The sequence below is a fragment of the Mesoplodon mirus genome (genome assembly GCF_964341445.2).
Source record: "Mesoplodon mirus genome assembly, chromosome: 18".
NCBI lineage: Eukaryota > Metazoa > Chordata > Mammalia > Artiodactyla > Ziphiidae > Mesoplodon > Mesoplodon mirus.
This window is the reverse complement of record NC_138994.1, coordinates 6,191,494-6,209,489: the sequence shown is the minus strand read 5'-3', so window position 1 is coordinate 6,209,489 and position 17,996 is coordinate 6,191,494. Positions and strand designations below refer to the sequence as shown.

Sequence of the window (17,996 nt, the reverse complement as noted above, 5' to 3'; positions counted from 1 at the left end):
GGGCTCGGAGCCGCACCCTTTGTGGAAGGAAATGCGGACTACATCTCCCAGCGTTCCCTGCGGCGGCCATGGACTGCTATTCCCAGCAAGTCCCGCGCCCCGGGAACTGCGGAGGGCGGAGCGACAACATGGCGGCGCCGGGGGCTGGAGACCCTCTGGACGCTAAGAGCGGAAAGGCCCCCCTGGCTCAGCGTATCGACCCGACGCGGGAGAAGCTGACTCCTGCGCAACTACAATTCATGCGGCAGGTGCAGCTCGCCCAGTGGCAGAAGATGCTGCCACAGCGGCGGAACCGGAACATCGTGACCGGCCTGGGCATCGGGGCCCTGGTGTTAGCAATTTGTATCCGTCTGGACTGTAGACTCAGGGAGACCGCATTTGGGGGCAGGAGAAAGGCAGCGGAGGCTCGTAGCAGGGCATTGTGGGGGTGGCAGAAAGAGCCCGAGCTGTGAAAGTCTTGGCTACTTGTAACGCTGAGCCAAGCGTTTAAGTGTACCTTACCTTGTCATTTTAAAGGTGCTCTTTTAATATAATTTATTAATGATAACGGAATCAGGGTCAGGGCTCAGCAGAGCAGAGGGCAGAAGATCGAATCACTGATTTGGGAGGATGAGAGACCAACAAGGGTGGTTGAGCGAGTCTGGGAAAAGGGAATGTGCATTTTCCACGTGGTTTCCTGAACCCACCTCCCCAGATGGTTACACCTTCTACTCCGTGTCCCAGGAGCGTTTCCTGGATGAGCTGGAAGATGAGGCCAAAGCTGCTCGAGCCCGAGCTCAGGAAAGGGCATCAGGACACTGATCCAGATGGGCATCCTGCATCTCCAACCTGCTGGAGTCCCTTCACATGATGGATGATGCCCCACGACCCTGTAGAAATGGAAGCCTGCTCACAGCATTGCTTTCCTTCTTACTAACTTTGGACGATGATAGAGCCCAAGTAACCACGGGTTTGTGCATTTGGCCATTGTCAAGGGAACATGCCCACCTCGCACTCACTGTGTGTGGCCACTGACTCCTTTTCCTAGTTTGTTTCCTTGTTCGAGGTATCTGACCTTGGCTTTTCCCGAGCTTTCTGACTTTGTGGTTTATCCCCTTCAGGGTCTGGCTGGGAGGGTGGAGGACAAGAGGTGGGATCTTAATGGGGGTGAGGGTGGCAGCTCTGTGCAGTGTTGGAGCCTAAAGTGGGAAAAATGGGGTCAGGTTGAGAACAATAAACTGAGTCATCTCTCTCGGAGTCCAGTGAGTGTTGGGGCTGACACTTCATGCTGGAACGCTCCACAGGCAGTAGCTGCAGCTGTGGCATGGCCCCAGGGAGCCGTAAATGTTTAACTAGAATTGCTTTTTCCATGAGATCTTTCCACCTGATTTAAGGGAGAGATCGTGGTGGGTCACTGGGCTGTTTGAGACTGAACCAGGTCTTGGGGGGAAGGAAGGTCACTCACTCTTTTGTCCTCTACCCTGAGGAACACACTACTCCAACTTTCCTGCCTTTTTCCATCGAGAGAGAGAGAGAGAGAGGTAGATGAAGGATGAGGGACAAGCAGCTTTCATTCTTTTAACTTCCACTGGGGCCTGCTTGTGTAGGCCTAAGGTGGGGTCTGGGTGGACTCTTAGCTTGGTCAGGTGGATTACTGACCTTGCAGTTTCCTCATGAGCTGCTGGCAGGGAGCCAGAAGGCTGGGCTCCACCCCTGCCTCCCGCTGTGAAACGGGAATTCCCTGTAAATCCTCCCCTGCCTTACCCCGAAAAGCTTTGCCCCCAGTTCCTAAGGCCCGACATACAAATTCACCAGGTTCTAGGTTCCAGCATTTTTATTGGCTGCTACTAATTCTGGTGTGAGAACACCCCTCCTCCCGCCCAGCTGGGAGTGTGGCTTCTAGAAGCATCCGGGCTCGGGTGGGACTGCTTAGTGGTTCACTCTTGGCTGGAGAGGTGGCCGGGATGAGGATGGTAGGCTGCAGAATTGATGCCTTCTACACACAGCACACAGTTCCCACATGTTTGGCTCTTCCCTATAACGGAACGGCACTCTCCATGCCCCTGGGGCCGCCTACTCCCTCAGTGTTGAGGTCTTCCTTGCAGAGCTGTGCTGGTCAGCAGATTCTGAGAGCACAAGCTCCACGGCGGGCCCTGGCGTGCATGAGACACATGGCTTCTGTTCGGAATTCACTGGAGGGAAAAGAAAAAGAACTGAAGAAACCTCCAGGGTGGGAGGAGGGTGACGCTGCAGCCAGTTATCACTCCCTGGGCTCTCCCTCCCTTGGGCCCGCCCTCACCATCCTGCCAACATCCCTGGCGAATGTCACCCCCTTGCTCGCCCGCTGCTCCTGGGAGCCGGTGCTGCTGCAACTCAGGGAGTTCCTTCGCATGATGCCTGGGTGCAGGATGGGGGGGAGAGCACTGAGTGAGGGAAGGGGCCATGGGGAGAGGGGGCTGGTCCCCCCCAAACTAAGGGGCAGACCCCCAGGGCCTGAAAGAAAGAGCACTAGGGACAGGTCTCCAGAAAGATGGGAGTGGGGCAACTGCTGTCTCACCAGGGCCCAGGGGCTCAGAGCGCTGCAGGCTATTGCGCCGGGAGGTGGGGAAGCTGCCCTTGGAGAGGCGGCGCTGGCGGCTAGACAGCATAGCAGCAGGGGCCACGATACCCGGCGGGGGCTGCTTCCCGAGCCTGCTGTACAAGTCCTCAATTTCCTGTTTCTGTAGTGTCTGTAGTGCCTCCACCTCTGACAAGTGCCTGAGGACACATCAGGAGCGTGAGCGGGCTATAGCCCAACACTTGGCCCTCCCAAGTCCACCTCTTGACCCCCATCCTCCCCAGACTCACTTCTGCCGAAGGCTCCGCAGCTCAGCCCAGAATTCCTCATCCTCCCCACTGCTCTCTGATTCCTCACTGCTCAGACACAGGCTGCTGTAGGAGTAGCTCATCCACACCGGGCTGGGATGGCTCAGGGGTGGAGGGCTGCCCCCCACTCGGGGTTCCTTCCCATCGTCCCCTTCCTCTTCGGCTCCAGCCCCCAGGCCCTCAGCTGCACGGTCACTTTCAGCCAGAGCCTCCCTGGCCTCTGGCCCGCCTCCAGCACTATCCTCCGTGTCTGAGCTCTCCGAGGTCAGCTGAGGGGTTGGAGGCTTCAGGGAGCCAGAGAGAGTGGGGGATGTCGGTTGCAGGGGAAGAGGCTCAGCTGGTTCCTTGGATGAAGTCACTTGGAAACGCCCAACAAGCTGGGGCTTTCCCTCTGTAGTGAGACAAGGAAGGAATCATGGAAGAAGGAAGAGAAATCAGTGGCGGGACATAAAGTGACTGAGGGACTTCCCTGGTGGCGCAGTGGTTAAGAATCCGCTGCCTGCCAATGCAGGGGACACGGGTTCAAGCCCTGGTCCGGGAAGATCCCACATGCCACGGAGCAACTGAGCCCGTGCGCCACAACTACTGAGCCTGTGTTCTAGAGCCCATGAGCCACAGCTGCCGAGCCTGTGTTCTAGAGCCCACGAGCCACAGCTGCCGAGCCTGCATGCCTACAGCCCATGCTCCGCAACAAGGGAAGCCACCGCGATGAGAAGCCCGTGCGCCATAATGAAGAGTAGCCCCCACTCGACGCAATTAGAGAAAAGCCTGTGCGCAGCAGCAAAGCCCCAACGCAGCCATAAATAAATAAACAAATAAACAAACAAATACATTTATTTATTTTTTTAAAAAGTGACTGAGGATAACGGGCAGGGGAAGGTCAGTGGTCAGAGGCCTCACCTTCAGAGATGGGAGCCAGTCTGGCTTCACCCAGGAGTGGCCAACCAAGATTTGGAGAGGCCTAAAAAGTGTGGATCCATGAGTAGAGAAATGATCCAGAATGGACCCCACACACACACACCCCACAATCATCCCTCTTGGTTCCTACTCACCTCACTCTCCATCTCAGCTGTCAGAGGTGAAGGCCTCTCCTGGCCACAGGGAGCAAGGGGAGTTGGAGGCGGCAGGCTGGGTAGGGGACCAGGAGGAGCTGGTGGGGGCTGGGAAAGGAGCCCAGGGCAGGGGGACAGCAGGGACTGAGCCGCAGTCATCACAGCCAGTGAGAACGCACTAGCCAGAGACAGCAGGGGGGCCGCTGTGGTGGAGGGGACGGGAGCAGCAGGGGGACAGGGCGGAAAGGAGGGAGGAGCAAGAGAAACCGGGGAACAGCTGGGGAGGAGAGGATTCGGTGGAAACTGAGCCGATGGGACTGGAAACTGGGAGGCACTGGGGGAGAATGGAAGTGGGGAGCTGGGGGGGTGTGGAGAGAGATTTGAGGAGACCTGGGGAGGAAGTGGAGAGAATGAGGAGGAGCTGGGATGACATGGGGGAGAAGGGATGGGGAAGATGGGACTCGGGAAAGCAGGGGATCCAGGAGAAAAGGGGGTTCCAGGAGAGGATGGGGAGGCGGAGAAGGCTGCCCAGCTCCTTTGCTCTAGGGTGCTGCTCTGGAACCCTGCTGGGCAGGAAGCGGATGTTGAGATTCCAGTCCCCCATTCCCTATGCCCTTCCCAGGAGCAACCCCAGGGGTTGGGATGAGTAGGGACAGAATGTAGTACATACCACTGGATGGGTCCGGGGGGTACCCTGGGAGGGCAGGCAATGGCGCTGGCTCCTCCTGAGAGAGAGAAGTGTCACAGTGGGAAGAGCTGAGTCTTAGGACTCATGAACCTCCAGGAGTCCACAGATGAGTTTCAGGGGATTCAAAAGTGTATTTGAGGGACTTCCCTGGTGGTCCAGTGGTTAAGATTCCGTGCTCCCAATGAAGGGTGCCCGGGTTTGATCCCTGGTCAGGGAACTAGATCCCGCATGCCGCAACTAGGATCCCGCATGCCGCAACTAAAGGTCCTGCATGCTACAACGAAGATCCCGTGTGCCACAACTAAGACTGGTGCAGCCAAATAAGTAAATAAATAAATATTTTTTAAAAACTGTATTTGAGAAATATGTAGTGGTAAAGGGGCATGATGTCTTCAGCTTACTTAAATGGTTCCCCCCAAAAATGCATGCACACACACAGATAGGGGAGAGAGGAAGAGAGAATGGTAAAGCTCATGCGGCAAAACACAGCTGACAAATCTAGGCAGAGTATCTAGGAATTCTTTGTTCAATTTTTGCAACTTCTCTGTAAGTCTGAAATTTTATTTATTTATTTTTGGCCGTACCGCAAGGCATGTGGGAATCTTAGTTCCCCAACCAGGGATCAAACCCGCGCCCCCTGCATTGGAAGTGTGGAGTCTTAACCACTGGACCCTCTGTAAGTCTGAAATTGTTTCAAAATAATGAGTTAAAAGTATGCATTGAACACATTTTTCTAGAACAAGAGTCTGTGGCTTTCATCAGATTTCAAATGGGGGAAGAGCTATTGTTTTGGGGTCCCAGAGATGAAGACAAGTTAGATCCACGGGGACTGGTAAGGGCAGAGAGTAATGAAACCTGGAGCAGAGTCCCTTCCCCCGGAGGTGCCCAGAGGGGTCTGACCTGGGGGCCCAGGGGGTCTTCAGCAGCCTCCACAGGGCCAGTATCTCTCTTCAGCAGGGTCTCCACTCGCTGGATAATCTCCCGAATCCGGTTCAGGAATCCAGCTCGCTCCGAGGGCAGAATGAACTCGTTATACACCTGGCGAGAGTCAGTAAGAAGGGGGAGGAGGGCTCGGTTATTCCGCTCATCCCTCTCTCCCGGCCCGTCTTTAAAAACCAACCCTCCACCCCACTGCTTGTGCTCACCACCAACCTAAAACAAGTATTTAGTAAGCATCCATTGTGTGCCAGGCACTGTGTGGCGTAAGGAGAAATACAGCTTAGAGAAAGGGAGGTAACATTCACAGCGTGCACGTATATACCAGATCTTTACGTATCTTATCACATTTAACACCAGCAACAGCTTTCTGGGGTCTGTATTAACACCGCCACTTTAGAGTTATGCTAACCAACGCTCAACGAGGTGAAGTTCAGTCTGCCTAAGATCAGGGGATTTGCACCCAGACCCGTCTAAAGCCAAAGTCTGAGTTCTTTACACTGTTGCCTCACAGGCTTTTGGACACAATTCCTCCTCTCATAGGGCTTATAAAGTATGCCCCACAGATCCACATACACACACATAGCCCCCCAGAGTTAAGGAAAAATAAGGCAATAAATGGTAAATGTAACATTCAAGTCCGCAAATGCTTACTGAGCACATACTATGTGCCAGGCATTTGCCAGGTTCTTTGAGTGAACAGGGAAGTGTGAAACAAGGTCCTGGTCCTGAGGAAGCCCAAAATCTAGTGGAAGAGACACACACATACATAACTCAATAGACTGCAAGTCAGCCCATGGCAGGTAAGGCGTTTTTGATCGGCGTAGAGATAAAAATGCTATTCTCGGAAGGGGAAAGGGGAAGCTGCTGTTTAATGGGTGGAGATTCAGATCTGCAAGATAAAAAGGTTCCAGAGATCTGTGGCCCAACAGTGTGAATATACTTAACACTACTGAACTGTATACTTGAAAACGGTTAGGATGGTACATTTTATGTTATGCGTTTTTTAACACAATTTTAAAAAATCCATTCCAAGAAGAAAGCAGTTCATACCACCTCAGGGGATAGGGGGAAGCTGGGAGGGCTCCACAGCTGAGGCTTGAAGGATGAGTAAGAAAAGCAACCCTTTATTGAGGACCTACCATGTGTGGACACTTCCCATACGTTTACCATCATTTCACTTCTTGTACATGCTGTATCACTTCTCATAAATTATATATTACATCAGAACATCTTTGCAAAATAAGTATTATCCCCTGCGTTTTACTGATGAAGTTCAGAGAGGTTAAGAAGCTTGCCCAAGTTTGCCAAATTACTAGATAACAGAGCTGAAGTTTGAACTCAGGTCTTATGTGAAAGTCCACCCTTTCCTCTGTTCCATGCTGTTCTGAGGCAGGAAAGGGCACAGCACCTTCACAGCACATTCAAAAAGGGCACAGCACATTCACAAAATAGCAAAGACTGGAGTATAGCTGAGAGTGCTGTGAATTTTAAAGGCCGTGCTCCAGAGTTTGGACATTACTCTGTAACCACAGGTAGCCTCTACAGATTTGGGGGCAAAAAAGCAACAAGAGGAGATCTAAGTCTCAGGAGAATTCTGCTGCAGAGGAGTGGAGGGTGGGCTGGGAAGGAGAGAAAAGAGGGCAATGGACCCCGGGTTCAGGGACAGGGTCCCTTTGGCTGTGGGGGATCTGAGTGGGGCTTGAAAGCCCAGTAGAGAAAGCTCCCAGGGCGAGACCCCCGAGGAGTTGGAGCCAGAAGCTGAAAGGCACCCAAGCCTCTTCAGAGGACCATTCAGAAACCAGTGTGGCTGGAGGAAAGATTCTTGAAGGGTTGAGTGGCTTGACAGAAGTTGATAAGCCTGCACGCCAGGTGATAGTTTGTCTTTGTCCCCGACACAAGCTGAATGACATGATGGAGGAGAAGCTTTAGAGGGAGTTCCTGAAGTCTGACGTTTCTTCCGTTCCCTTCCCTCTTTCATCCCAGAGGCTGGCACCCACTGCCCCCACTCCACTGAAACTGGTCTCCCACAAAGACCTCCTCCTGACAAAAGCCAGTGTGGTCTTGCCTCAGGCTTCACCCTATGCCTCCTTGAAACAATCTCCTTACTCAGTTTTTAGTAACATCTTCCGGAGCTCCTCCTACCTCTCAGGCTCCATCTCTGTCCTTCGATGACCTATCCCCACCCCCCCATTCCACAACTGGGGGTATCCACTAAGACAAACCTCTATGCCTCAGACTTTGCAGGCCCACCTTCTCTCACACTCAACTCTGCTGAGACTCCCAGATCCACCGCTCTCTCCAGCCCTGACCCGTATTCTCTCCTATAGAGGATCTTATCTTGCCTGTCTCTGTCATTCAAGCTCATCATGATTCCTAAAAAAAAAAAAAAACAAGCCTACTTTCATTTTCTAACTTCCTCTCTCCTTTGATGGCCTATCGCCATTAGTTCCTCTAAGCTACAACTTGCCCTTGATATCCCCTCTCCCTAACTCCCTATCAACTCAGCAAATATTTATTGACCATCTACTATGTATACTGTACCATGTCAATAGATTACTGGATTACAGAGTAATTTATTTTCCCAAAATGACCCTCAGATCCACCCCTTTTCTTCCTCCTCCCCCATAATCCATTCTCTCCTTGGACCACATCCGGCTTCTTGTATCCACCCGCCAACTGGATTCCCTACCCCCAACCCTCTCCCACATCCCACAGCAGAACAGTCTTCTTAAAACCTATTCTCACCCTGTTACACTCTAACTCTTGAGACTGTCTATGATCTGGGCTCGACCTCACTCCACAACTCTCCTACAGGAACCCGTTTCTTTTTGGATTTTTTAAAAATTGAAGTAGAGTTGATTTACAATGTTGTGTTAATTTTTGCTGTACAGCAAAGTGATTCAGTTATACATATATACACATTCTTTTTTTTCATATTCTTTTCCATTATGGTTTATTACAGGACATTGAATATAGTTCTCTGTGCTATACAGGAGGACCCTGTTGCTTCCTATAGGAACTCTTCCAATGATAAAGTCTCCTCATGAAGCCCTCCTAGCCCCATAGTTCAAGTCACTCCATATATCCATGCCTTTCCTTTGCCGTACCTCCACTGGACATGCCCTTTCCACTCTTCACTGCCATTCTGACCCATCTGTCAAGACCTCACATAAGTCCTACCTCTTCCCCTGCTGCCCCCAACCCATCCTTTACTTACAGCCACAGTATCACGTGTCTAGCGTGCACTTCACTGCACTTATGTATACCCTATGTTAGCCTCAAATTGCTCCAGCTGAGGATCCAAACCTCACTGGATAAACAGAAACCTCCCCCAAAACAAGGGCAGAGATATCTTCAGTGTCACTGTGCTGAGGGCCAACCAGCTTTAAAACCCTTGCTGTTGGATGGGGTGGGGGGGGGAGTTCAGCAACAGGGGACATCAGGAAGGAGACTCGTCCCAGATCCAAAGACTCTGTCTTCATCTCTCTCCCCCTCACCATGGCAGCTGCAATCTCTTCCGGGCTGTCCCCATCCAGATCAAATCGGAAGGTCACCATCTTGCTGTTGTGTGTCTGTAGCTGGCACTCAACCACTCTGTCATTCTGGTCTGAGACCTTCAGAGTCAAAAGTCAGCAGAGGGAGGAGGTCAAGCTCTCTGTCTTCATCACGTGTCCCCACCCCACTCCAACCAAATGACAGTGGCCAGACTGGAACTGAAGAGAGGCAGATTCTGCCCCCGTAGTCTTGTATTAAAAACATGACTGGCTGGGCTTCCCTGGTGGCGCAGTGGTTGAGAGTCCGCCTGCCGATGCAGGGGACATGGGTTCGTGCCCCGGTCCGGGAGGATCCCACATGCCGCGGAGAGGCTAGGCCCGTGAGCCATGGCCGCTGAGCCTGCGCATCCGGAGCCTGTGCTCCGCAACGGGAGAGGCCACAACAGTGAGAGGCCCGCGTACCGCAAAAGAAAAAAAAAAAAAAAAAAAAAACAAGAACAAAAACATGACTGGCTGACTCTTGGGTACCAGTAGCACACTGCTTCTCCCCTTTTCTGGCTAACTTCCCCTATCCCTCAGACAGTTCCCTCCAGGCCCTGTAGCTTATTAATACCCCAACACCTGTGCCCCTTCCTTACACTTGTGACCCGAAGCCGGGATCGGGGTCTGCGCCGGAGGTTTTTCCCTGGGGGTCTCCTCATCTGTTCCATCCCTTCTCCCATGTCACTAAGGCCTGATGCTGCATCTGAGGCATAGCTGGAAAAAAAAGGGAAAAGAAGACAGGAGTGTCAGAGTGGACACTGGGAGCCCAGAGCTCCATATATTTCCCCCTAGCACCCCAACTCAGACCAGAACTTACCTGTCTCCAGGGGAAAAGTCATTGCCAGGGCCAGAACGTGGAATGGATAGGGCAAAAGCCTGAAAGAGGATATGGGTTCATGAGGTCAGGGGAGGATAACTGTTGGACTCCAGGGAGATGGTGTCAAGGGTGCTGGGGTACTTGGCAGAGGGAATTAAGAAGAGGACAAGAGGGGTGGGTTTCCAAGGACATGGGGCCGTGTCAGGGGTTGGGGTTTTACAGGATGGGAGACAGGTCATAGGATTGGAATGGCTGGGAGCCCCCCACGTGACCCCCTCTCACCGAGGGCAGGCAGAGATGGGACTCAGCGGGGCTGGATGGCACGCCCCTAGGGGGCTGAAGGGCAGGGTCTGAGGCATCCAGGAAGCCGGAGGAGCTGAGGTAGCCATCAGTCTCGCAATCCGCTGGTGGGGAGGGAGGGGATCAAAAAGTGGAAATAAAGGGGAGTGGTGGCCAAGGAGGGAGGCTGCCTGAGCGAGGAGGGGCCTGGAGCTGCGGCAGAGCTCTTTCCCAGAAGGAGCTATGGCTAGAAATGGAAGGCCGGGTAAGTGACAATGCTGTTGGCTTGAACTTCTGGGTAGGGGGCAGAGGCCAAGGGTGCTGGGACCTGGGTGCCAAGGTCAGAGGTGACTTACAGGTGGTAGACGAGTAGCTGGCGTGGCGGAAGAGGAAGGGCTGGTGCTGGTCTGCCTCTGGCTCCTCGGGTTCAGGGGGGAAGACACTGGAGGGGGCTGGAGTCATGGGGACAGCTGCTGGTAGAGGCCCTGGCGCTGGGGGGAAGGCCTCCAACTCCTTAGCTTTGCGCAGCTTCTCACGCTTTCGCTGGATGGCAGCAACCCGTTCACGCACTGCACGGGCCACTGGCTGGTAATCAGCTTCGCACACTAAACCCAGGGCCACCTGGAGTCGGGAGGGTGAGGAACGCAGTTTGAGGTGAGATTCCCCCTCCCCCAACAAGGACCCATCATGACACCTTCTTGAGGCCTCCAGGACATGGGAGAAAGGGAACCAACATTTATTGATTACCCACTGTGTCCATTAACTGGCAGCTCTTCACATTATCAACATTAAATCCTTCCAGCAACCTTCTGAGGTAGGTCTTATCAGCCCCATTTTAGAAATAAGTAAACTAAGTGACCAGTTCATGGTTATACAGTAAGTCAATTGCTCTTGGGGGCTGGGGGACACTTGGCAATATATGGAGACATTTTTAGTTGTCACACTTAGGAGTAGGTACCACTGGCATCTACTGAGTAGATGGTAGGGATTCTTCTCAATATCCTACAATGCACACAGTACAGTCTCCCAAACAAAGATGTCAGTAGTGTCAAGATCAAGAACCTCTGTATGTAATGGACCAGGATCCGATCCCAGGTCAGGTTTGAGCTATGCTTCGGAGACCCGCTCCTATGCCATATTTCAAACACGTTCTCAGGTTCCTGACCCAGACCCACCAAGAGATGATTCCCACCCTTTCAACTGCATTTTTCTATCAAGAATTTCATACTCTCTCCCTCCCCCCCTCAGGCCTTCCAAGACCAGCCCCACATCTTCTGTCTCCCACATATGCCTCTCCTGGTCCACCAGCTTCTGTTCATCATGTCCTTATTCATTTCAATAACAAGCTTTGCTGGGCATGTAAAGGCGGTGGGGCAGGGTGTTCCGACCTAAAATCTGAACAACTTGAGTCAGTTCTGCCACTTACTTGCTTGGGACCTTGTACAAGATATTCAACCTCTCTGAGCTTTTATTTCCTCATCAATAAATCGGGATAAAGTCACTCCATGCAGGAATGGTAACAATCATCACATGCATGGGAAAGGGCTCTAAGCTGTGTACAGATGTGGGTGATTAACAAGCTCCCATCACGTGCTAAGCACCGTCAGGGACAGAAAAACCAACACACACACACGGTCCCTGCCCCCAAGACTTTATAGTCTAGTGTAAGAGAAAGACAGGAATGTATCCTGGTATAAAACACCACCAATGGGGGCCCCTCCAGTAATGGAGGACCTGCTGAAGTGGGAAGAAAGCATTTAATTTTGACTCTAGAGGGGACAGGCTTTCTGACATGGATGTTCTGAGCACGAAGGAAGATGGAGAAAAAGACATGGCGGGGGGATGGGGGATGAAAAAGGGAAAAATAGATAAGCTGGAGAGAAAGGCATTAAAGGAAAACAGGATCAGCAGGAAGTAAAACAGGGAGGTGGGGGGCCTCCCTGGTGGCGCAGTGGTTGAGAGTCCGCCTGCCGATGCAGGGGATACGGGTTCGTGCCCCGGTCTGGGAGGATCCCATATGCCGCGGAGCGGCTGGGCCCGTGAGCCATGGCCGCTGGGCCTGCGCGTCCGGAGCCTGTGCTCCGCAACGGGGGAGGCCACAACAGTGAGAGGCCCGCGTACCGCAAAAACAAAAAACAAACAAACAAACAAACAAAAAAACCAGGGAGGTGGAAGGACCCGAGGCTGGAAAAGGAAAATCTCCAACTTGTGGAGAACACCAGGTGTGCATGCAGGTGGGGTGCGTTAAGGCCGGAGCTGCAGGGTGACCCTTGCGGGAGATGCCGAGAGGGCTGGGTTGAGCCCCTCTCCCACCACCCAGGCACCCCTCCAGCGAGGCACTGGCCCCTCCAGTCGACGTCCAAACGCCCCTCACATGCCCAGCCCCGAGGCAGGCAGTCTGTCCTCCGCTCACCATCTCCTGCGCCACCTCCTCGGCTGCGTCCCGGCCCAGCTGGAACAAGAACTCAATGGCCTGGTTGTCCCGGCGGCGTCCCCCTCTCCGCGTGTCCTCCATGCGCAGCCAGAGCTTGAGGTCTGGCTTCTCTCCGTCGTCCTCCTCCGCCAGCTCCACGTGGACGCCGCGCTCCTCGCGGAAGAAGGCGTGAGCCAGAAGGTCCTGGATGGTGAACCTGAGGGCGGCGCCACCGTGAGCCGAGCCCCACCGCCGCCCGCCCCCACCCCCAACCTGCCCCCTCCACCCACCTCTCGTTCTTATCCGTGCGGATGCAGCCTTCAATAATCTCCTTCACCTCGGGCATCTTCACCTTGTAGAAGCTGTTGGGCTTTGTGCCCTGAGGAGTGGGGTTGCATGAGGCCTCCCGCCCTCTGCGCCCCAGCTCTCTGCTTGACACACACGCCCCTGCCCGAGGGAGCAGGGCGTGCAGACGCAAAAGCACCGCGACTGCTACTAGAAGATGTGATTTCAAATCCCAGTCCCCCCACGTATCGACAGTGTGACCTTGAACAAGTCTCTCGCTGAGCCAGTGTCCTCATTCGTAAAACGCAGGGCAGAACATGTGCCCTGCTCACCCCGCCGGGCAGCAGGAGGGATTTCACATCGATTGGATGTGAAATCGTTTGTAAGCTCTAGGGAGCGCTACACACGACATTATTCTAAATAGCTTGTATTGGAGAGGCCTTGTGTGCATCCAATATCCTTCAGTGTACACCAGGGCGTCTTTATGTCCAGCCTGTTTTCATTAAGGGAAAGGGCACTGACCGCGGGGTGGCTGGAGCAGGAAAAGTGTAAAGGGGACCTGTAATTCCCTCTCCTCCCTGCCCCCTCTCACCGAAGTGACCTTGCGGTAGATTTGCGCGGCATTCTGGCACTCAGAGTAAGGGTACTCCGAGGTAGCCATCTCCAGCATGCACATGCCAAACGCGTACACGTCCACGGCCTCATCGTATTTTTCCTCGTACATCTCCGGGGCCATGAACTCCGGGGTCCCTGTAGGATCCACAGCAGGTGTCAGGCTGCAGTGCCTCCTTTATGGCTTCGTCCCTCCCCTTGAGCGTACTGAGAGGCTAGGCAGTTCTGGAGTGCAAGTGACCGACCCCTCCCGGTCCTGTGTGTGTGAGGGTGGGGATTGGGGGAGGGGTGTGGGGAAGAGGGAATGCCATAGGTCTCCCCATCTTCCCTGTGGTCTTCTACCTCCGTGGATCCCGAAAGACACTGCTCGGGGGAGGGGGTCCCCAGGCTCTCTCCTGACATGGGGAGGGCAAGAATGGCAAGGACCCCCCGGGAGGGACGCACCGATGACGCTCTTGGCGAAGGAGGCGCGTTTGAGCGTGGCCAGGCCCAGGTCCCCAATCTTAACGGAGCCTGTAGGGCCCGTGATAAAGACGTTGTCACACTTGAGATCCCGGTGCAGGATGGGGGGTACCCGGGAGTGTAGGAAGTGGAGCCCCCGAAGGATTTGGCGGCTCCAGCGCTGAAGGACTCGCGGCTTCATCTCGCGGAACCGCCTCAGGTATCTGGGGGAGGGCGCATAGCCACGGTCTTGGTGGGGGACATATAGGCTGGGGAGGGAGACCACCACTGGGAAGTTCCCCGTAGCCCCACCCACTCCCCCGCCTACGCATCTTTTGCCAGCCTCTCCTAGCCTAGATCCGCGCCAGTCCTCAAGCAGAAACGCAGTAGGTGGTGTGGTAGGTAGACAGAAGGTTACAAAACGGGGGTCGGGCGGTAAATGCACAGACAGGGCCGCCCCCAAGGTGCTGTGGAAGCGCCTGAAGGGATAACTAACTGCCCCGGGCGTGGGGGAGGGCTTCAGAGAGGAAATAACTTTTATGTTGAGTCTTGGCAAGGATGAATAGGCGTTCAAGGGTGAAAATGGGAAGGGATGAAGACTTTCCAGGCAGAAGGGACACCCGTGCTCAAAGGCACGGACACAGCAAGTGATGGGGCAGGGTGCGAGGAGCTGCTGGGAATTTGATTTGTCTGGAACGCAGGCTGGATCCTATAAGGACTTTGTGAGCAGTCCTTACAGAGTGTGGACTTTATCCTGAGGGCAGTGGGAAAACTCGAAAGGGTTTTAAGGAGAGAAGTGACAGTGCCAGATCTCTGCAGGCTGCGGGAAGATAGGATAGCTTGCAGAGGAGAGAGGCAGCGTGGGGGAAGACTCCTTAGGGGGCAGCTGAGGCCTCCAGACGCTCAAGAGGGGAGGATGAGAGATAGTGAGCCTGGTTTTGGACCTGCGTGTAGCGTTTGAGGAGGCTGGGCTCCTCCAGAAGCAGTGGAGACCTCCCACCACCAGTCCTCCCACCAACTCCCACCACCAGGCGCAGAGCTCACGTCTTGAGCGTGCCCGAGGTCATGAGTTCGGTGACCAGCACGATGCAAACCTGGCCCCTCAGCACCGACTTCCACGAGTCGTAGAAGCGGACGATGTTGGGGTGCTGCAGCCCCTTGAGCATCTCCACCTCCTCCGAGAATCGCTGCCGCTCCGCTCGAGACAGTTTCCGAGTCTGTGGGGTAGGGGGTGGGGGTCACAGTCACATCAGGCCCAGGACCCCCACGGAGAGGGGGGATGGGAGCACATGGGGCAGGGCTGAGGGAGAAGTGAGGGTAGGAGCCAACGGATGGGGCTGTGTGGGTGGGATCATCTGTCCACCGACTGTAGACCCCTAATTCCCGGTGTGCCCCCCTGGGCTGCTCCAAGGACACACCCACCATGGGCCTGGGGCCGCCCCCTGGACCCCCTCCTGGACACAAGCGCTTTTATGCAGCCCTGTCCAGGAGCCCTGAAGTCAATAGCGCCTTTGTAGCCGCCCAGGCCGGCCGTGGGGTGGGAGGGGACGCCCAGGGGCTGGCAGCGGGCAGGCAGCAGGCGGGCAGCAGGCAGACGGCAGGCAGAGAATTGGGGCCGGCAAGGGGATTGGCCTCAGAAACTGGGAACTGCTAGATCCAGGCAGGAGGCAGGAGGGCTGCAGAGGGAGGTACAGAGAAAGAGACAAAGGATCCAGGACCAGGTGCCAGGAGACTGCCCCCTGCCCCATGGCTGTCTCGCCTCCCCCATCTCCCTCCTCCACCCCCCCACCCCAGTTTGGCCGCCTTGCCTTGCCTGGCTTAGAGCCTGGGGCGCGGCACTGGCAGGCGCAAGGGGCAAGCCCAGTGCCAGGGCTGGAGGGGAGGACCCTTCCCCCAGGCCCTGTCCCCCCAGTCTGAATCCAAAGCTGCTCGCTCAGACTTAACTGGGTTCTTCCCCTATGGGAAGAAGGTCCTTCAAACCAGCATACCCCTAAAGCCTATGGGGTTCAGCACCTTTGGATCTGAGAAAGGAGAGCTCAGGTAGGCAGCGGGATGAGGGGCAGGACTGGACTCAGGCCAGGGCTGGAGCTCCCTGTCTCCCCTCCCCCAGCTGTGGAGAAGTCCAGAAGTCTGACTGCTTCAGAAGGGGCGTGGGAGGGCCCCGTCCTGCCACAATCGCCCTAAATCATCTGGAAGTGGAGAGGACCCTGCCTCGGCTGCTGGCCTCCATTATTACAGCCTCCTAATCTGCAAAGAGCCAGGGTGAGGGAGCAGGGGGATCAGGGTCACAGTGAGGGTCTCAGGACTTAGGGGGAAGGGAGAGGAAGGGAAGAGATAGTAGGTAACCACTACAGGAGAGTGGTGAGGCCAACCACCCCTCAGGTCTGAACTGGCTCCCTACCCAATTTCCCATCCTATTTTCCACCTCTCAGGGTTGAGTATAGAGCCCGTGAAGTGAGAATGTCTAAATCCATAGGGGAGCCACCACACACCACCTGCCTCAGTTTCTCCTTCTGCAGCCCGGAATCGGCCAAGTCCATGGATCATCAGAACAAGGGGGACAAGAGTGTCTGGATATTTGACTGGAAAAATACATCCCTCTTGCTGCTGTCCCCTGGGTCTCCCATCCCAAGACCTCCAAAGGGTCCCATCCCGTGGCGTCACCGAGGGGGCTCCCAGCCGCACCTGCAGCTCACACCAGGCCACCTCCACCGTGGTGTCGGTGTCCAGCCCTCGATACACCGTCTTGAACGAGCCACGTCCAATCTCGATGTCAAACTTGAGGTATCGGCCGTCCGGGGACGTTGCCACAGCCTGAGTCTCCGTGTCCTCTTTTTCCTCCTGCTCCCGCCGCCGCTCCCGGGCCGCCGCCTCGGTGATCCTCGGCGGTTCCCGGGACCCCGACCCTCCTGCGGAGCCCGCGAGTTCCGGACGCTCGGAGTCTGCGGCCTTCACCGGGGCGCCCGTGGTCCACGTGCCCTCAGTGGGCTCCTCAGAGCTAGGCGGTGGACTCATTGCGGGGCCGGAACCAGCGAAGTCCGGAGGAGCAGGGGGCTCCGGAACGGGTGAGGCTGGCTGGGACCAAGAGCTCAGTAGCCCCAAGTCGACTGAGCTGCGGCGGCTGAGACGGGAGGAGCGCGGCCGGGGCTCAGCCTTCCCGGAGAAGCGGCGCGCCCGGCGAGGGGGCCCGAGGCGGGGCGGCCCCGCCGCGGCGAGAGGCGGCGGGGGCCGCAGGGCCAGGTCGGCCTCCGCCTGGGACATAGGGACCTCGGTCTCTGGGGCCGGGAGTGCCAGCATGAGGAAGGGCCGGGCGCCGCAGGGCGGTAAGCCGGGCTGCTGGAGAGGAGGCGGCCTGACAGAAGCACTGGCTGGGTGCGCAGCGCTCCGGCTGAGCTACTGGGGCCCCAGCCCAGGGTCGCCTGCCCCGCAGCCACGCCCCCGCCACGCCCCCGCCACGCCCCACACCCCCCCCCAGAGCCGCCCCCTCGGAGCCGCGAGAGCAGTGGAGCCCGTAGCGCAGCCCCTCACCTCGGCCACCGCCCCGCCCCCGGCCACTGGCCCTCCCCCTGGCCTCCCGGAGCACCCGCCCTCAGTCTCATTCCGAAGCCGCAGCCGGGTGCGAGGCGGCGGTGTGTCCTCCCGCACTACGAGTGTGCAAACCTGTCTGGGGGAGCACGGTACTGGAACAGGGAGATGAAAAGTGACCGCGGCTCCCCGGCCCTAGAAAGGGGGGTGGTGAAGAGGAGGCTACCACCAGCCTGCACGACCCAGATAAGGTAGCGCCACCCCCTCCTAATCGTCCGCAATGGCCCCAGGCCGACAATACAGAGGTCAACGGAAAGATCTGGTTTTCTCCGACGTCGCAGTGCCCAGTCCCTCCGGGCTGCACAGGGATGGGTGTGTGCACCCCAAAGCCAGCCCCTCCCCCAAAACAAGGACCAGGTCACCCATCCTCTCCACCTCCCCACCTTGACCGCATCCTGGCCAGAGTGGCTGTTTTTGCTGTGTGGGCTCTCCTTCCTACCCCTCTGTTTGCCAAAGTTTCTAATAAACCGAAGTCCATGTCCGGTTTACTCCCCCTCAGCTCCCC

At 55.9% G+C, this 17,996-nt stretch overlaps 2 protein-coding genes across 5 annotated transcripts; one reads left to right on the top strand and one right to left on the bottom strand.

Moving 5' to 3' along the window:
- Positions 1 to 86: 86 nt before the first annotated feature.
- On the top strand, positions 87 to 1,231 carry COA3 (cytochrome c oxidase assembly factor 3). Its single transcript, XM_082605469.1, has 2 exons — positions 87 to 342; positions 695 to 1,231. Exons 1-2 carry the CDS (start codon positions 129 to 131, stop codon positions 799 to 801), a joined length of 321 nt encoding a protein of 106 aa, XP_082461595.1. The 5' UTR covers positions 87 to 128; the 3' UTR covers positions 802 to 1,231.
- A 279-nt stretch (positions 1,232 to 1,510) lies between these two features.
- Positions 1,511 to 17,203, bottom strand: WNK4 (WNK lysine deficient protein kinase 4; the record flags this gene model as incomplete). Of its 4 annotated transcripts, XM_082605468.1 has the most annotated exons (19): positions 2,044 to 2,171; positions 2,279 to 2,376; positions 2,537 to 2,736; positions 2,827 to 3,235; positions 3,745 to 3,805; positions 3,897 to 4,462; positions 4,567 to 4,621; positions 5,485 to 5,622; positions 9,021 to 9,137; positions 9,656 to 9,773; positions 9,877 to 9,935; positions 10,159 to 10,280; positions 10,512 to 10,776; positions 12,569 to 12,785; positions 12,859 to 12,947; positions 13,446 to 13,603; positions 13,910 to 14,130; positions 14,951 to 15,123; positions 16,592 to 17,203. In XM_082605468.1, the coding sequence occupies 19 exons, from the start codon at positions 17,201 to 17,203 to the stop codon at positions 2,169 to 2,171; spliced, it is 3,681 nt and encodes a 1,226-aa protein (XP_082461594.1). In that variant the 3' UTR covers positions 2,044 to 2,168. The 4 variants fall into 4 exon arrangements, with proteins under 4 accessions (XP_082461593.1, XP_082461594.1, XP_082461591.1 ...); XM_082605467.1 differs by lacking the exon at positions 2,279 to 2,376 and having other exon boundaries at positions 1,511 to 2,171; XM_082605465.1 differs by having other exon boundaries at positions 2,058 to 2,376.
- Between the last annotated feature and the right edge of the window lie 793 nt (positions 17,204 to 17,996).